The sequence below is a fragment of the Saccopteryx bilineata genome, chromosome X, assembly GCF_036850765.1.
Source record: "Saccopteryx bilineata isolate mSacBil1 chromosome X, mSacBil1_pri_phased_curated, whole genome shotgun sequence".
Lineage (NCBI taxonomy): Eukaryota > Metazoa > Chordata > Mammalia > Chiroptera > Emballonuridae > Saccopteryx > Saccopteryx bilineata.
Genome location: NC_089502.1, coordinates 42,625,855 through 42,644,928, shown reverse-complemented (window position 1 = coordinate 42,644,928; position 19,074 = coordinate 42,625,855). Strand labels below are relative to the sequence as shown.

The 19,074-nt window shown below is 42.2% G+C and overlaps 1 protein-coding gene across 3 annotated transcripts in view; it reads left to right on the top strand.

Moving 5' to 3' along the window:
• Positions 1-19,074, top strand: part of ATG4A (autophagy related 4A cysteine peptidase) — a 63,738-nt gene that overhangs the window by 27,667 nt on the left and 16,997 nt on the right. For 2 of the 3 annotated variants that reach the window (XM_066249954.1, XM_066249957.1), the window contains exons 2-3: positions 14,293-14,403; positions 16,677-16,748. In XM_066249954.1, the coding sequence (XP_066106051.1) occupies positions 14,293-14,403; positions 16,677-16,748 (183 nt within the window). The remainder of the gene's footprint in view (positions 1-14,292; positions 14,404-16,676; positions 16,749-19,074) is intronic. The other variant, XM_066249955.1, reaches the window with a different exon arrangement.

Below are 19,074 nucleotides of genomic sequence, written 5' to 3'. Positions count from 1 at the left end.
ACACTGTGATTGTTTTTGTTTTTCATACCTTCTATTTTGCGGTCTCATGCCTGGAGGAGTGGGAAGAAAAGGAGTCCACTTGAGAATATATATAGAATGATGTGCTGTTTTTCGAACTTTGACCTTCAGGGCGAAGAGTCACCAATACAATAATCCTATATTACCGAGTTTCAAAAATTGAAATAACTAATGCAAGTGCAAACACGAGTTGACTCCTGAGCAGTCAATAATGTATTAATAAATAATAGTTGGCTCATTTATTTAGAAATTCACATACATACTCTCTTAAGAGAGACAAGGAAACCCATCTTTGCTTCCTAGAGCTTGCAGTACCCGTCCTAACAACATACTCTATTTCCATCTCCTACAGTACCACACAAAGACTGTTAAGATAGCACTGTACAATAGGAGTTTCTGTGATTATGTAACTATTCTGTAGATATGACATTCAATATGTTAGCCATTAGCCACATATGGCTATTGAATGCTTTAAATGTGGCTAGTGCAAGTGAGTAACTGAATTTTAGTTGCATTTAATATTAATTAATTAAATGTAAAGAGCTGCTCATGGCTAGTGGCTACTATATTGGTCAATGTAGATCTAGATCAGTGGCTTTCCAATTTTTTTGATCCAACAATACGATGAGAATTACAATTTATATTGCAACCCAGACTGTATATACATAAATGTATTTTAAGAAATAAGGTCTACCGGAAAGTTCTGTGCGTTTCTATCACAAGTTTCAACATGTAAGCACATGTTTATTTGGCACATGTGTGCCTGTCTATTTTTATCACTTAATGTATACATACTGATGTAGCAGATTAACTAAAACAAAGTTGATTCACGTTAGTCTTATGTGTGAAGTGATAGTGTACCCATGGCTACTGATAAAGTTCATTTACGCCATTGTAATTTTTACAAATTTCAACAAGGAAGAAATGCTACAGAAGCATATCTGTCGCATCCACCGTATTCCCCAGACTTGGCATCCTCCGACTATCACTTATTTTTGTCCTTACAAAATTTTTTGGAGGGCAAAAAATTCAAAAATGAAGAAGATATCAAACAAGCACTGGTTCAATTTTTCGCATCAAAAAATAAAACATTTTTCAAAAATGGGATATACAAATTGCCCTCACGCTGGCAAGAAATCATTAATAACAATGGCAATTATATTATTTAATAAAGTTTATTGACGGTAAGAAAAATTTATATTTTGTTTTATTCCAGAAACAGACAGAACTTTCCGGTAGACCTTATACTCATTATGTGTAATATATTCTAATATTTTCTGTTCTATTCACTTGCAGTTTTGAAATATTCTATTTGCAACCACTATAGAGTTTATGGACCATTGATGATTTATGATGTGCTGTTTGAAAACACACTGCACATTTTATAGATTGAGAATCTGAGGCCCAAAGAAGTGCAGTAGATTCTGCAAGGTTACACAGCTAGTTAGCATTAAAGTGGGACTAAATATTAGGGTTCCCCTGATAATCACTCCACTTTTATCTATGTCCATGAGTCTCAGTTTTATATCCCACTGGGGGAGGGGGAGGGTAGTAAAGAGGGGCATATATATGGTGATGAAAAATGATTTGAGTTTGGGTGACAGGCACACAACACTGTCAACATTTCAAATGCTATAGAGATGTTCACCTGAAGCCTATGTACTCCTATTGATCAATGTCACCCCATTAAATTTAATTTCTAAATAGAAAATAATTATTAGGCTTCCTAGGCTAGAAATATTTCTAGGAGGGGTGAAGTGATTCTTCCTTCTGTAACCATACCAAAAAAAAAAAAGTTTTTTTTGACATTGGAGAAAAATTGTTTGACACACTCTTTATTTTGACTAAATACTATCATGGTGTTTTGCTTTGTACATGATCCATGAGCTCTGTATTTGAGTACTGGTGTTTTAGAGTTTAGATAATATCCAAACCTGACCAGGTGGTGGCGCAGTGGATAGAGCATCAGACTGGGACTTGTCGGACCCAGGTTTAAAACTCAAGGTTGCCGGCATGAGTGCAGGCTCAAGAGCTTGAGTGCGGGGTCCCTGGCTGGAGTGTGGGATCAAAGACATGACCCCATGGTTGCTAGCTTGAGCCCAAAGGTCACTGGCTTGAAACCCAAGGTCATTGGCTTGAGCCCAAGGTTGCTGGCTTGAGCAAGGGGTCACTCGGCCTGCTGTAGCCCCCCAGTCAAGGCACATATGAGAAAGCAATTAATGAACAACTAAGATGCCGCAACGAAGAATAGATGGTTCTCATCTCTCTCCTTTCCTGTCTGTCTGTCACTATCTGTCTCTCTGTCTCTGTAAAAAAAAAAAAAAAAAAAAAAAGATAACGTCCAAAATCAAAGCTACAATACTTTGGACCCCCTATGTGACTTGGCAAAGGCAGTAATGCGAAACTACCTCCTTGGAAATGAACCCATGCTTTCCACACGTGGGCTGATTCTTAAGAACAACAAAAACCTGTTGATGAAGAATCAAGGTGATTTTCACCTCAGTTTGTAGAATAGTTGCCTTGAATCTTGAATTGTAAACCCTAGCAAGTATATTTTCTTAATCTAGTCAGTATGCTACCCTCTTTGTATGCCTTATCAACAAAGATAACCTTTACAAAAGTGGAATCTTTTTATTCTGAAAAATGCATCCCTCCAAAAAGAGCAGAGTTGCCATAGTGAAACCAAAAAGAGGCACTGCTTTTAGAGGTCCACTGGCCTGTTAGGTGCATTCCTGACCAGTTTGTGCATGGAGTCCCTTTTCCTCATGAATATGTCCAAATGCATTTTGATCAGCAGACAGGAGGCAATAACTTTTCCTTAAGTGAAAAATAACAGTGAAAAGTATACTTCAAAAGGCAATAAGCTATTCAAAAGTTTCACCTTATTTATTTATTTATTTATTTATTTATTTTCAATTTTATTTACAATCGTTTCTCACCATAATGCAATTCACTTTTAGTGGTCTCACTGTATTGCGGAATTTTAAATTATATATATCTAATTTTGTATTGCAGATTTTTTGCTATATCGCGGGATTTTGCAGTAGATAGTATTTTTATATATTTATTATTTTAATTATTTTTGTGGTAAAAGAGGCCTTTTCCAGCCTAAAAAGTTGAAAACAATATAAAAATGTAAAAAATATTAATTAAAACATATTAAAAGAATATTATATCAAAATAAAACCTTAAAATATATATAAATAATAAAATAAATATAAGGTCGCTACTTCGCGGATTTTCTCCTATCGTTGGGGGTTCTGGAACCTAACCCCCATGATAGACAATGACCACTCTATTGATTTTGAGAGAAAGGAGAGAGAGAGAGAGAGACAGAGAGACAGAGAGAGAGAGAAAGAGGGAGATAGAAAAAGAGGGGAGAGAAGTAGGAAGCATCAACTCATAGTAGTTCCTTCCTGTATGTGCATTGACTGGACAAGCCCAGGTTTTTAACCAGCAACTTCAGTGTTCCAGGTTAACGCTTTATCCACTGCTCCACCACAGGTCAGGCCAATAGTATCACTAAAGGAAACCCAGAAAGAGTCCAATTTTGCATTACAGTTGAAATGTATTTTGTGATATCGAGGTATCTATGGCCCAATTGATTTTTCAAGCTGAAAACGAAAGGGCCTTATCACTTAACAGTTGCCCTTTGCTAAAGGACTGGATATCCCTTTACTGACTTGCCCCCCAGTTTGTCAGGTGCATACAGCCTCCTGTGCTCCACAGTACCATGAAAAGACTCTCATAAGTCTAGCTGAAAGCTAACTCTTTGATTAAGGTTATCTGGCGCTAGTCTGAAAATGGCAGTGTTCTCTTAGGATTTCAGTATATACTGGCCTATAAAGGAATCATTCATTTGTTTTGCATTACATAACAACCCAGTATCTTTAGGGTGTTATTTGCAAATAAGTTCAAGTAAACATGCAGTTTTGAACATGAACCTCCTCATTGACATGGTAAAAATTGTTGTCCGGTTCTCTATTTTCTAAAGTCTTGGTTTTCAAAGAAGCAGGTCACTGGGAGGAAGAGAAATGGAGACAGGACAAGGTTTGTGAGCAGCGGATGCTGGGAAGGCCAGAACACCAGCTGGACCCAGGAGGAAGGGGGTGTAGCCACAGTCGAGGATGAAGTTTGTTCTGGATTTCTCCTGCCTTCCCAGGCTCTGTTAATCAACATACCATCTGCCATGCCCCTCTTCACAATCGCTGTGCTAGTTGACTTCCTCTTCACTTTTTTTTTTTTTTTTTGTATTTTTCTGAAGCTGGAAACGGGGAGAGACAGCCATACAGACTCCTGCATGCGCCCGACTAGGATCCACCCAGCACGCCCACCAGGGGCGACGCTCTGCCCACCAGGGGGCGATACTCTGCCCCTCTGGGGCGTTGCTCTGCCACGACCAGAGCCACTCTAGCGCCTGGAGCAGAGGCCAAGGAGCCGTCCCCAGCGCCCGGGCCATCTTTGCTCCAATGGAGCCTTGGCTGCGGGAGGGGAAGAGAGAGACAGAGAGGAAGGAGGGGGTGGGGGGTGGAGAAGCAAATGGGCGCTTCTCCTATGTGCCCTGGCCAGGAATCGAACCCGGGTCCCCTGCACGCCAGGCCGACATTCTACCACTGAGCCAACCGGCCAGGGCCTCTTCACTTTCTTTTTAACCTGCCCTCCCTTTGTCGACCAAGTCCAGGAGTCTAATGTGTTCCGGCTAGACCACGCTTATTATCTCCCTACCCTCCACTATGTCTTCTGCTACTGTCTCATCACCCACTCTTGAAAACTGCATCATTTTTTACTCTCACATTCTCCTTGGCCCCACTCCACACTCAGTTGCTTGCCAAATCCTTTTGGTGTTCCTTCAACCAGAAATTTACCTTTTTCCCACTTCCCACTTATATATGATTTCCATTAACTCTCAGCTTTGATCCACATTTTCTAGGTTGTGGAAGGCCCATTAGCCCCCAGTTGCATTGAATCATTTTTTGCCTTCTATATCACTTTTTTATAAGTTGCACTTATGTTACCGAATGCAAGAGGCTCATCTCTTGGTGATAGCAACCCAATGAATTTCGACCAAGAAAAAATATGAGTGCCCTGACCGGACAGCTCAGTTGGTTACAGCAGTGGTCCCCAACCTTTTTTGGACCATGGGCTGGTTTAATGTCAGAAAATATTTTCATGGACTGGCCTTTAGGGTGGGACGAAAAAATGCACAGAATAAAATTATGCAACCGGCGTAAAAACTGTGGTATTTTTAAATATAATTGTCGAACTTACGATATTTATTGGGCTAAGTTAAAGGAGGAACGAGCATGTCCTCATTTTTCAGGCTGTATTTAAATTTGTTATTCTGACAACGTTTCATGTCTGACATCAATATGTAATATGATAGGTTCAGGCTCGCTACCAATCATGAACCTACGACAATAAAAATAAACATGAATCCACTGTGTACTCGTATGCAACTTTATTAGAAGCGTCCTCTTAACATCACATCAACAACATGAGTAACATCCTCTCTGCCTCCAAACACTTTCCAGTCGCTATGGTAACGTTTAAACATGCCTTAAAAATAAAATACAACACAAAAACAAATATAAAGTGCATGAAAAATACAACTCACCATTGTTATGAATATTGTAAGTTAAGGGTTATTTATTATAATGTTCATATAGAATGAGAGATAGTAGCCTATCTCTCAACAACCATAATGCTAAGTCAGTGGGAGCCCTGAGCTTGTTTCTCTGCAATGGGACGATCCCATCCAGGGGTAATGGGAGACGATGACACCTGAAGTGTGTTGCTTATATCCAGTCTATTCTGTAATTTTGTTTTGGTTGCTGTCACTGCAGAAAATCCCGCTTCACACAAATAGGATGCAGGAATGGCAACAGGGTTTTTAGTGCTTTTGTGGTGATCTCGGAGTATTCTGCCATGACTTTAATCCAGAACACCGGCAGAGTTGTAGTCTCGAACATATTTTTAAGGCCGCCGTCATTGCGATCTCCAGCAGTTGATCCTCTTCTTGCATAGACACGCTGGATTCACCTGGTTTGTTGACAAATGGATCGTGGATCCATTCCTTGGCAATTCATGGGGTCTTTTGTGGTTGGGAAGTAGCGTTCAAACTCTTTTAAAAGCAAATACAGGTGATCGTGCACCAGCTGGGACATTGAAGGCTTGGGCTCTTCCAAAATTCCCACGAATGTTTGAAACATGTCAAATATACCCCTGTACACATGTCATCCCCACAAATCCAGTTTGGCTTTAAATGCAGCTACTTTATCTGCCAACTTGAAGACAGTTGTCATTTTCCCCTGAGGTGACCGATTGAGTTCATTGAGGAGGTTAAATATGTCGCACAAGTAAGCAAGTTTTGCAACCCATTCTTCGTTACTGAAATGTGCTGCTAGCATGACTTTTTTTCTGAGAGAAATCTCTGCAGCATCTCTCGTAATTCAAACACTCTGGCCAGGGACCTCCCTGGGGATAACCATCTTATTTCTGTGTATAAGAGAAGGTATCTGTGCTCCGCGTTCACTTCCTCACAAAGCTGCTCGAACAGGCGTGAGTGAAGGGCATGTGCTTTGATGTGGTTAATAACTTTAACGACATCATTCAATACGCTGTTAAGTTCCGGTGGTATATTTTGGCTAGCCAGCATTTCCTTGTGAATGACACAATGCGTAGATTCGCATTCAGGTGCAACCTCCTTAATCCGAGTAGTTAAACCAGACATCCTTCCGGTCATGGCAGCAGCTCCATCTGTGCATATGCCGACACAAAAAGACCATTTCAGTTTTCCTGATATATACTCATCCAGTAATTTAAATAGTCCTGCAGCTGTGGTTTTGGTTGGCAATGATAGTGCACATAACATATCCTCATGCTCATCCTCTTGATAAAGATAATGCACATAAACAAGTAGCATTGCCTTGTTGTCAATATCTGTAGATTCATCAACCTGGAGAGAGTACCGTGGTGATTTATTAATCCTTTCCAACAATTGTGATTCAGTGTCCTCTGCTATTTCCTCAATGCACCATGTGATGGTGGTAGCCGAAAGAGGCATCTGTGCTATCTTTTTAACCGCAGCCTCTCCTAGAAGTTCACGACAAATGTCTTTAGTGGCTGGAAGGATCAATTCTTCACCAATGGTGAATGGCCTCTTAGCCTTAGCAATACGATTAGCCACCAAGTATGATGCTCTCAGTGCACTCGCATTTATTGATGTAGTGGCCACCAGTAATTGTTTCTGTCCTTCTTGTTTATGCTTTTTTCTTTCGAAATACTCAGAAGGCTTGTCTTTTAAAGTAGGGTGCTTGGTCTCCAAGTGGCGAAGCAGTTTTGAAGGCTTCATTGTCTCATTACTTAGCTGGTCACCACATATTATGCAGAGTGGCCTTGGTGCGTGAGAATCACCAGTTGCAATATATCCATACTTCAAGTAGGACTCCTGGTATTGTCTGTTAATTGAAGCCTTGTTTTTCTTCGAGGTCGTAGGTTCTTCTTCTGTCTCCTCACTGGCCTTTTCCACTTTGCAAAAAAACTTTTGATGGAATTTTGTTTTTCACTCAGTTTGCTAGTTTATGGGTTTAATTTTAGCAGCAACGTATCACGTGACCAAGACAAGCATCAAGAGTGAGTCTTAGACCGATGTAACAGAGGGAATCTGGTCATTTTTAAAAAATAAAACATCGTTCAGACTTAAATATAAATAAAACGGAAATAATGTAAGTTATTTATTCTTTCTCTGCAGACTGGTAACAGTCTGTGGCCCGGGGGTTGGGGTCCACTGGGTTAGACCATCATTTCGAAACACAGAGGTTGCTGGTTCGATCCTGGTCAGGACACATACAGGAAAGGATCGATGTTCCTGTGTGTGTGTCTCTCTCCCTTCCTCTCTCACTAAAATCAATAAATAAAATTAAAAAAATTATGAGCAAGGAAAGTATTATTTGAAGCAACTAAGGAGAACACTCGGGATAATTCTCAAAGCAGGGTCTCCAAGTATGCAAGAGGGGTCACTTTTATTGGGGTTAGTTATGCATATTCATCAAAAAGGGACAGGTCATTATATGAGGAGACGGCCATTCTAGTGCAGGCACAGTAAGGGCTCATGCTTTATCTTAAATCACATAAATAGAAAATAGTGGGTAAGGTCTGCCTGGGGAGGGGAATTTAGTATTATGATTAAGCAGGGTCAGTGTTTGTTTTAGTCATACTTATCTGATTTCGGTAGGAACAGGGTGTTATTGTCCTATGGTCAAGGCTTTCAGGGAATGTCCTTGTGCTTCAAGATAGATCAGCAAAGATTGTTAGTTTCACAACTGAGCAACCCTATAAATCCTATTCTACTTAAATTTATTGTTTCCGGACCTATCCTCTCCTCTAGATTCAAAGCTTTTGGAGGATGGAAGCCCCTCTCAGTGATGTTTGATCCTCTGTGCTTAGCATATAGCAGGTACTTTGTAAATGTTTATGGAGTGAATATACCAATGAATATGCAGTCCTTATCATACCTGCCTTCCATGGACATTTTCTTATGTTTTTCAAACTGTGACCTGACAGTATGTTAAATATGTATATATTGCTGAGAAGTGTGTTTTGGAACCAGCAATATCCTGGCATGGTTTTAGGATCAGGTGACATACAAGGACGATACACAATGGTATCTCTGGCCCCTTCTGACCCTGAGATCCTGTGACCTTTTGATTTCACTTGAGAGAGTGTGTGTTGTTTGTGGGCACAAGCCTGACAGAATCTCAGAGGCTTTGATGTACAAGAGTCTTTGTTAAGCCCTATCAGATAATTTTCTTTTCTTTCTCTCTCCCTCTCTTTCTTCCTCTCTCCCTCCCTCCCTCCTTCCTCCCCTTATTTCCTTCCTCCCTCATTCCTTCCTTTTTTCTTTTTCGTGAGAGGAGGGGAGATAGAGAGGCAGATGCCCTGACCGGGATCCACAGCAACCCTGTCTGGGGCCAATGCTCAAATCAACCAAGCTATCCTCAGTGCCCGGGGCCAGCTACTGGCTGTAGGAGGAGAAGAGGGAGAAAAGGGGGAGAGGGAGGTGGGGAGAAGCAGATAGTCGCTTCTCCTTTGAGCCCTGACCAGGAATCGAACCTGGGACGTCCATATACCGGGCCGACACTCTATCCACTGAGCCACTGGCCAGGGCCAAAAATTTGTTTTTTAAAGCGATATTTTTCACTTTATTGCAATTTTACAAAAGTAACCCTTAGAAATATAGTTAATCACTGGATTGCATATTATTAAAGTAACACATCAGTAAAAATGGCAGAGTGAGGACCTCAGAAAATTTTATCCATAGCAGCAATGAAGGAACTGGCAAAAGTGTTCAAATAAACTTTTTCAGAATTCTGGAAATTAACTAAAGGCTTACAACAATCTGAAGGGTATTTATTTAGTAAAAACACGTGCATTTTAGTAAGAATAGGGAACTTTGTGGTGTTTTCACTTGCCCTATGCCCACCCCTTGCTCTCCAGCCCTGTAGCAGCCTCGAGAATCCACATCTTGCAATCACAAGAAAAGTCAATAGCCCGACAGCCGGAGGAGAACACAGAATGGCTTTGGAGCTTCTCTCATGCCTGATTTCCAGAGAATTGCTATCTAGTGTTGCCCCCAGAAGATGCCACTTGCAAGGCTATATTAGCCCTGACTTGGAGCAACAGAAACCCTTTCCCAGGGGCCTTTTAAAAAAAAAACAAAAACAATTAATTAGAGGCAATCCATTAGCTTCATAGCTGCCTGAGGAAATAGATAACTAAAAAGCTTAAAAAGAAAAGCTGGGGAATTATGTCCACTGGGGCCTTGAGAAGTCTGCACTTTCCTAGGGATCTAGAAAAGCACATGCTTCTCAGGGCTGTGTGCATTCCCGGGGCTGTGCGCATGCTCAGAAAGACCTAAGAAGGCCTCAAGCTCTCTGTCTGATCTTGAGCTCCACACAAGCAGAAAGGGAATGGTAAGGCAGAGTTATCGACTGCCTCACTGGGTGTGGAAGTAACGCCTCAGCATGTGCACAGAGCTCTTGTGCCTCCTTGGCCAAGACTGGGAGGTGACCTTTTGGTTCTAGTTTAAGGAAATCTTTGTTCAGTTATTAGCCAACCACTAAACTAACCCAGCAGAGACTTCAATGCAATTATTACTACTGAAGTAAAATGGAAAAGGGTGTAGCCTGTTGTCCATCAGACCTTTTAAAAGCTAATTTTTGATCCACCAAGATACAGTATTTGCAGCTCTGCCCTTATAGTCCCTATCTCTTTAAATAGGCTGAAAGGGCAGGAAACTCATATAGGGCTGTTATCATATTTCTTAATTTTAAAGCAAGATGAAATAGTTTATTGAAATTAAAAAATGATTGCTATTACAGTAGCCCCCTCTTATGCTCAGGAAATACATCTAAGATACCTCCCGCTGTGGATACCTGAAACCATGGATAGTATTGACCCTATATGTACATGTCTTTTCCTATGAATACACACCTATGATAAAGGTTGATTTATAAATTGGACTCAGTAAGATACCAATGACAATAACTAGTAGTAAAATAAGACAATTATAGCAGTATATATTAATAAAAGTTATGTGAATGTGGTCTCTCTCAAATGTCTTATTGTACTATACTCACCCTCCTTCCTGTGTTGATATGAGATGTACAATCCCTATGTGATGGGATGAAGAGAGGTGAATGAGCCATTATTAAGTAAATTAAGAGTTACTTCAACACAAGCGCTGCACTACCAGGACAGTCTATCTGATAACCAAGATGGCTATTAAGTGACTAATGGGCAGGGAGTGTATATAAGTGTGGAGACGCTGGACAAAGGGATGATTCACGTCCCAGGCAGACGGAGCAGGACAGAGCAAGATTTCATCATGCTACTAAGAACGGCATGCAATTTAAAACTCATGAATTGTTTATTTCTGAAATTTTTCATTTAATATTTTCTAAGCACAGTTGACCATGGGTCACTGACACAGCAGAAAGCGAAACCCCAGATAAAGGGACCTACTGTAGTCAGAACTGATTCTGGTGGAAATGCGATTTTACTTCTGAGCCTCAACCAGGTCCCAGCTTGTTGCTTCATCTATCCGTGATCTCCTTGTGGAAGATCCATTTCTCTTTCCTCTTCAGACCTCCTTGTATAAACTCTCCCTGTGTTACTGCTCTTTACTTCTGTTCGTCTGATCTGCTCTGGTTTCTATGTGTTTCACCATGTAGCTTCCACTTGGGCTGGCTCTGGTCTGACTCACTGCATTCTGCGAGTCAGCCTGAAAGGGGCTGAGGAGCAAGAGGAAAGTTCTTTGGCCGCCATTTTTGTCAGAGCCACCCCAGAGAATGCTGCTTAGGTCTCACAGGCTGTAATGGGCAGTACAGATTTGACAAGATAGCTGGGAAGCGACTCATTGAGACAAGGTTGGCAATAGGGGGGAAAAAAAATATGTTTGGCCGGTACTAAAAAAAGAGCCAAGGCATATATGTATAAATGGTGTACATTTGTCCAACACCACCGTTCCTCACCCCAACCAGGGGAATGCCAGAGAGGTGGCCTCTATGCCACACTCCTCTCAAGCTACTGATTTCCTGATGTTCTTTCTCGACTGGGCTACACTGGATGTTCAGTTTAATCTGATTTCCCCCACCTGTGAGGGATAGAGAGCGTTGTGGGAAGGTACATAGTGTGATTTTATGCTACCTCAGTCCACCACCTCCTGGGGATGGCCTGACCCGGGTGATCATTTTTAGCCTGGTATTTCCTGGACAAGGTCCAGAGGCTGAGGCCAGTGACAGGAAGGCTAAGATTGCACTGGCTCCCGGGCAGGCTCAGCAGTGATGACTTTTCACTGGGGAACAAAATGGCTGTCTCATTTCTAACTTCTGTAGGTTTGAAATACTGCCGAGACTATAACCTTAATGCTTAAAACATCTTGAGGGGAAGGGCTACTTAAATCCTGAAAAGTTAGACTTCTGTAATACGTTTCAAGAAAGGCGGCATCCCTGGGTAGCTGTGTTTCTAAAGTTATAACTTCAAACAGATTACAACTTCAACTTGTGCAAATTATGCAGAGTATAACTTCAACCTCCAACTAAGTGTTTTGAGCAGGTGAACCTGTTTTCATGACCAGATATGACTCATTTATATTTAGGAACATTTATTTCTATGAAAACAGCATTCTGCTGCCTTAGGAAACAAAGCCAAAAGAAAACAATTGTCTTTTCAAGTGGATTAAACATATCTCACAAAGCCATTTTTACAGGAAATCATTCACATGGGGCTTTTAGGGACTGCTTTGGGAGAGTTCCTGTAGCTACTTGTAGCTACACAGGAAGGCCTCTACTCTGGCTGAGCTCTCCTTTATACGGGATGAGGAGGCCCCAAGAGCTGAGAAGAGACGGCATGTGTTGGTATTGAACTTGACATTTAGCTCTCATATAAATAACACCATAGCCTAACCAGATGGTGGCACAGTGGATGGAGCATTGGACTGGGATGGAGGACCCAGGTTTGAGACCCGAGGTTGCTGGCTTGAGCACCAGCTCATCCAGCTTGAGTGCAGGATCACCAGCTTGCGTGTGGAGTCGCTGGCTTGAGCATGGGATCATAGACATACCCCATGGTTGCTGACTTGAGCCCAAAGTTCACTGGCTTGAACAAGGGGTCACTCGCTCTGCTGTAGCCCCCTCGCCCCCTGTCAAGGCACATATGAGAAAGCAATCAATGAACAAATAAGGTGCCTCAACAAAGAATTGATGCTTCTCATCTCTCTCGCTGTCTGTCTGCCCTTATCTGTCCCTGTCTCTCTCTCTCTCTCTCTCTGTAACAAACAAACAAACAAAAAGAAATGACACCATAAACTATGAAATATATTATCAATTTTACTTTTCTTTTTATAAGGTAAAATAGGTTTCTATGGGCTGGCTTGGAAACTTACTTAGTGCCTACAATATTATTTTCCTCAGAAAATTACTTAAAGAGAATTTTTTTTAAATAAAACCCATTTATAAGTCAGTCTTGAATCTTTTAGCAGACTCTTTTCCCACAGTGATACAGAAGTGAATTTGAACTCCTCCTACATTGCATGGTCATAAGTTCTGAGAGTGTGGCCTGGGACTTTATGAGGTTTAATTACATTTTATTTGGTTACTTTATTTTAAGAGATAACCATAGTCATTTGTGTATCCCAAGAACAAGTTATACAGGGTAAGACAAAAGTAGGTTTACAGTTGTTTCTGTGGAAAATAATATAATATTAATAAATAATAATACATGAAGAAGCTCTGTTTTGTATGCTCACAACTGTAAGCCTACTTTTTCCCCACCCTGTATTTATCATCAGCCATGCGATCCTTCTTTGCAGAAGTAGTATGTGAATGAAATGGCAAATAAATGTACCATCAAAGCACTTGGTCTTCCAGCTAAAATATTACATTTTCACAGTTGTATAATCTTTCAGACTTGCCATAGCCCCTTGCAAGCCAGTGGACACTAGAAACCTCACAATATTCCCTGTGACATGGGCAGGAGTTAGGTATTCAGGTATTATTGTATTACCTTAGTATACTCATCCTAGAAGAAGCTAGATAAATGGCTATTTACAAAGAAGCCCCATGAAAGAAAAGGTTTTGAGTTAATGTGGCCAAATAATTATTAAGACATGGTACCAAATAGGACCATAATAAAAGGAAGGTCAAAAGAGGTGATCAAGAGGAAATCCCTCTACTGAAGGATCTTGTATCTTTGTTCCTCAAAGAAAAGGATTTGCTTCCATTAGATTGGAGCCCATGAGGTCCCGGCTGGTTGGTTCAGTGGTAGAGTATTGACATGGTATATGGATGTCCTGGGTTTCATTCCCAGTCAGGGAACACAGGATAAGTGACCATCCGCTTCTCCACCCCTCCTCTTCCCATTCTATCTCTCCCTTTCCCACAGCCATGGCTTGATTGGTTTGAGAGAGTTGGCACCAGGTGCTGAGGATGGCTCCTTGGCCTCTGCTTCAGGTGCTAAAAATTGCTCAGTTGCCGAGTAACAGCCCCAGATGGGCAGAACTTCGTCCCCTTGTGGGCTTGCCAGGTGGATCCCAGTTGGAATACATGCAGGAGTGTGTCTCTCTGCTTCCCCTTCTGTCACTTAATTAAAAAATAAAGTAAAAATAAGATTGGATCCCATAACCTTTCCCCTTTAGAACAAAGGCAATAATCAGTAAACCACACAGGCAGGCCCCTGCTGTTAAATTTTGCCTAAGTTTCTTTCCTTTCCTTTCAGTTTTATCCAAGTATGAAAACCAGATTACTATTTTCACTGACTACCTAGAAGAATTTCCAGATACAGATGAGCTGGTATGGATCTTGGGGAAACAGCATCTCCTTAAAACAGGTAAGGTTTGGTAGCATTTGTCTGTGAGAACCCAAATGAGGTGGGTGCTTGTGGTTAAGGCCCTATCCTTTTTTTCTTCTTGTGTCGGCAGAACATAACCTTGATAATGGTTCATTCTACTCCTAGGCAGATTTACCTTGCAGTCAAGGGAGTTTAAGTCTCAGGCCTCTCACTTGCACAGGCCCCTTCCAAGATCCTAAGAGGCCCATGTTGAGTGTTCACATGGTCCTAAGTGTTTGTGCAATTTGAAAAAAAAAAGTCATATATTTATATTCTTTTCTTTAAAGGGGAACCCCTGAATTCTATAAGTGTCAGGTTCCAATAAACATGGACCTACTCCTGGTATCACCAACTAGTATCTACTCTTTGATGACTAGGCTACATACTTTTATTCCTCATATGTCTGTCCTTTTCTGTCTAGATTAAAGACACTGCCCCACCCAGCGACTTCTAAACAGCCAGTGGCTGTCAGAAACATGCCCTGGCTGGAAAGCTCAGCTGGTTAGAGCATCATCCCAAAGCACAGAGGTTGTCAGTTCAATCCCTGGTCAGGGCACATACAGGAACAGATCAATGTTCTGTCTCTCGCTCTCCCTTCCTGTCAGTCTGTTTCTGTTTGTTGCTCTCTCTGTCACACACACACACACACACACACACACACACACACACACACATACACACACACGAAACTATGGGCTAAAACTGGATTTACTTTCTTTTCTTTTAAAATGCAATGTCTATAAATTTTATACAGACTACAGACATGGATATGTTGTTGAAAGTGGGGAGACAGAAGACTATCTAAATACTGATGGGAACGTGGAAGCCATATTTGTGGCCATTGAAGTAAACTTGTCATAAAATACAAAAAGGCATGCTTTTAAAAAAAACCCCACAAAAGCCCTAGCCACTTGGCTCAGTGGTAGAGGATTGGCCCAGCGTATGGAAGTCCCAGGTTTGATTCCTGGCCAGGGCACACAGGAAAAGCGCCCATCTGCTTCTCCACCCTTCCCCCTCTCCTTTCTCTCTATCTCTCTCTTCCCCTCACACATCCAAGGCTACGTTGGAGCAAAGTTGACCCGGGGCGCTGAGGATGGCTCCATGGCCTCTGCCTCAGACACTAGAATAGCTCTGATTGCAGTGGAGCAATGTCTCAGATGGGCTGAGCATCGCCCCCTGGTGGGCAGCCTGGGTGGATCCCAGTCAGGCACATGTGAGAGTCTGTCTCACTGCATCCCCCTCCCGCCCAATTCTAACTTCAGAAAAAAAAATAACAAAATGTTATTTTTTAACATAACGGATGTTATACATCTGTTTATATTACAAATGCCACTTGCACCAAGGGGTATTGATACATTTCTTACATAATTAATTTGCTAAACAGGGACGTTTCCTTTTTAGTTAAACATGTACATCTGTGCGTATACCCCTCCCCAACACGCACACCGGGTTTTAGATATCAGACAGTGAGTACTGTTGACAGAGCGAGTCAACTGTCATCATTTAGGCAGGAGCTGATCGCCTTGTTAGTGGGTTATTTTGCATCCTTGCTTTTCTTAGTCCTTGTCTTCTGACCATGACCCCAGTGCTAGTACCCACCAGGGCCTGGAGCTCAGTGAAAATGAGACAGGAGCCACCCAGCGTCATTGTACCCACCAGTGGCTCTAGTCAAATAGGGGGAAATGCTGCCCTGGCCGGTTGGCTCAGCGGAAGAGCGTCGGCCTAGCGTGCGGAGGACCCAGGTTCAATTCCCGGCCAGGGCACACAGGAGAAGCACCCATTTGCTTCTCCACCCCTCCGCCGCGCCTTCCTCTCTGTCTCTCTCTTCCCCTCCCGCAGCCAAGGCTCCATTGGAGCAAAGATGGCCCGGGCGCTGGGGATGGCTCTGTGGCCTCTGCCTCAGGCGCTAGAGTGGCTCTGGTTGCAATATGGCGACGCCCAGGATGGGCAGAGCATCGCCCCCTGGTGGGCAGAGCATTGCCCCATGGTGGGTGTGCCGGGTGGATCCCGGTCGGGCGCATGCGGGAGTCTGTCTGACTGTCTCTCCCTGTTTCCAGCTTCTGAAAAATGTAAAAAAAAAAAAAAAAAAAGGGGGGGAAATGCTGAAATTATTTGGTTAAAATGAGATGGGGTTCCCTATGAATTTCCCTAGCCCTGTAACAATGGAATGAACTGGTTGTATGAAAATGAGTTTGCTGCTGGCTCAGAAATCAAAGACAGATATCTTTAGATGGGATATGGTGATTTAATTTGAATTTCACATTTAATTACAGAAAAATCTAAGCTGTTGTCTGATATAAGTGCTCGTCTATGGTTTACATACAGAAGGAAATTTTCACCAATTGGTAGGTATATCATTTGTTATTCTGTGTTTTCTTTCTTGTAGATAGCTTGCCTGCAGTTATCAGTGACGTCATAGAAACCTTCCAAATTAACAGCTCTCTATGGTTAAGAATTTTATTTAGGGGAGTATTTCAGTCTTGCACTTTACCAGAAGTTTCATCGCCAAGGTGCCCCCTGCATGGCTCCATGATGTTCATGTGTAATGCTAATATACTTTTGAGTCCACCTTCAAGTGTTCAGGCTCTGGGTGGTATTATTTATTTTACTTCTGAGAGCAAGGAAAAAGTCAAACTTTTAATTTGGGCAATATTTATTAAATTATCTTCTGCTTTGTGCAGCTACTTGACTGTGAAAGACAATTGTACCTGAAGGAAAGAAAATAATTCTTTGGATTGTTTTCCCCGGTGAGGTGGGAACACCTTGCCACTGCGAGATGAAGTGTCATCAATTTCCTCACACCTAATTCTAGGCTGTTAGAGTAGCAGCTGCTGTCTAGAAAAAAAGGACAGTTCAACAAGCTAAGTGGAACAGGCTCCCTCTAGAGAAAATTTGTAAAATGTTTGCAAGTGGGGTGACTTATTCCTAGTATCATGGCCCTGTAGGAAAAGATTACCAACCCCAAATGGTAGAAGCTATTCTCCTAACAGGAAACCTGTCTGACCAATTTTGGTGTAGGACTGGACCTAGTCATCCGTGTCAGATCACCCTTTCTGTTAAGTGCCAAAAAGGAGGTCCACACAGACTTTGTTTTTTTGTGCTCCACAAGAAGTACCTTAGAAATAAACCAAACAAAAGAACAATTTGTAGGACCTGGTGATTCTAAACTGTTAATGTTCTCTGGGTGAAGGGGTCTTTGCAAGACTTGAAAACATTTGCGGTTCAACTCTGACAATGTTTTGGCAATAGATGCTTTCTTCTGTAGTGGGCTTCACTGCATCTTTCTGTACTAAGTTGGCCGATCATCCCAACATGAGCAAGAGCCAAAGGGCTCCCCTTCCAGCTCCCAAGTTGGCTCAGCCCTCCTCTTGTTGCTGTAGCAACTCTCTTTCAGTCCCTACAACAAACGGAAAGGGGCAGCCGCCTTGGCCCGCTTGTTTTATACGGTTGATGGCCCCCTTTAAAGTTACTCTTGTGAGATCATGCTTATAGCATACTTTTTCACTTCCATATTAGGAAAGGAAAGCAAGGAAAACAGAATGTCTCCTCTGCCATCCAAGTTATCTCATTTCATTGGTACCATGAAAAGAGATACTGAGCTCGCCCTGGCCACAAATGTGGGATTTTCGTTACATCTGTGTTCTTAAAATGGAACTCTTTGTTTTATTTCATTTATTAACTGGTTTTATGCCTTCTAAAAATGTAGCACATTTTTAATTTATTAATTGTAACCTTAACTGTAACCTTACTCATAACACCAAATACTTCTATCATCCTGAGTGGATTGTAGAATACTTTCACAAATACTCTCACGTAATTCTTTTTTTTTTTTTTTTTTTTTTTTTTTTTTCATTTTTCTGAAGCTGGAAACAGGGAGAGACAGTCAGACAGACTCCCGCATGCGCCCGACCGGGATCCACCCGGCACGCCCACCAGGGGCGACGCTCTGCCCACCAGGGGGCGGTGCTCTGCCCATCCTGGGCGTCGCCATGTTGCGACCAGAGCCACTCTAGCGCCTGAGGCAGAGGCCACAGAGCCATCCCCAGCGCCCGGGCCATCTTTGCTCCAATGGAGCCTCGGCTGCGGGAGGGGAAGAGAGAGACAGAGAGGAAAGCGCGGCGGAGGGGTGGAGAAGCAAATAGGCGCTTCTCCTGTGTGCCCTGGCCGGGAATCGAACCCGGGTCCTCCGCACGCTAGGCCGACGCTCTACCGCTGAGCCAACCGGCCAGGGCTCTCACGTAATTCTTAAAAAATCCACTGGTAATTGGCAGGGTCTTGCTATTGCCCCCAGTCTTTAGATGAGATTTACATTAGGTAGGTAGAGACTGGTCTTCTGATGCCTAATTTAAGACTCTTTCCTCTCTGTTTCATTGTCCTCTTATGATTCAGATCTTTATAATGTACATTTAGAACATATATTTCTTAAGTAAAGTAAGACTGGTTTCCCTGAGAGGTGAGCTGTGCAGAGCCAGGTTTGGTCAGGCAGATGACACTATGGCATGGACCAACTCCTGGTAGTCATACATGGTGGTCACCTACCAAAATTGCATGCATACCTAGAAGTCTCTGAGCAGAAAACATAAGGGACAGGTTTCGTTCATTTGTTTGTTTTGTTTTTGGCCATAGAACCCAGTTTGGTTAACTCAGCATTAACTTTGCAAGTTCCACCCT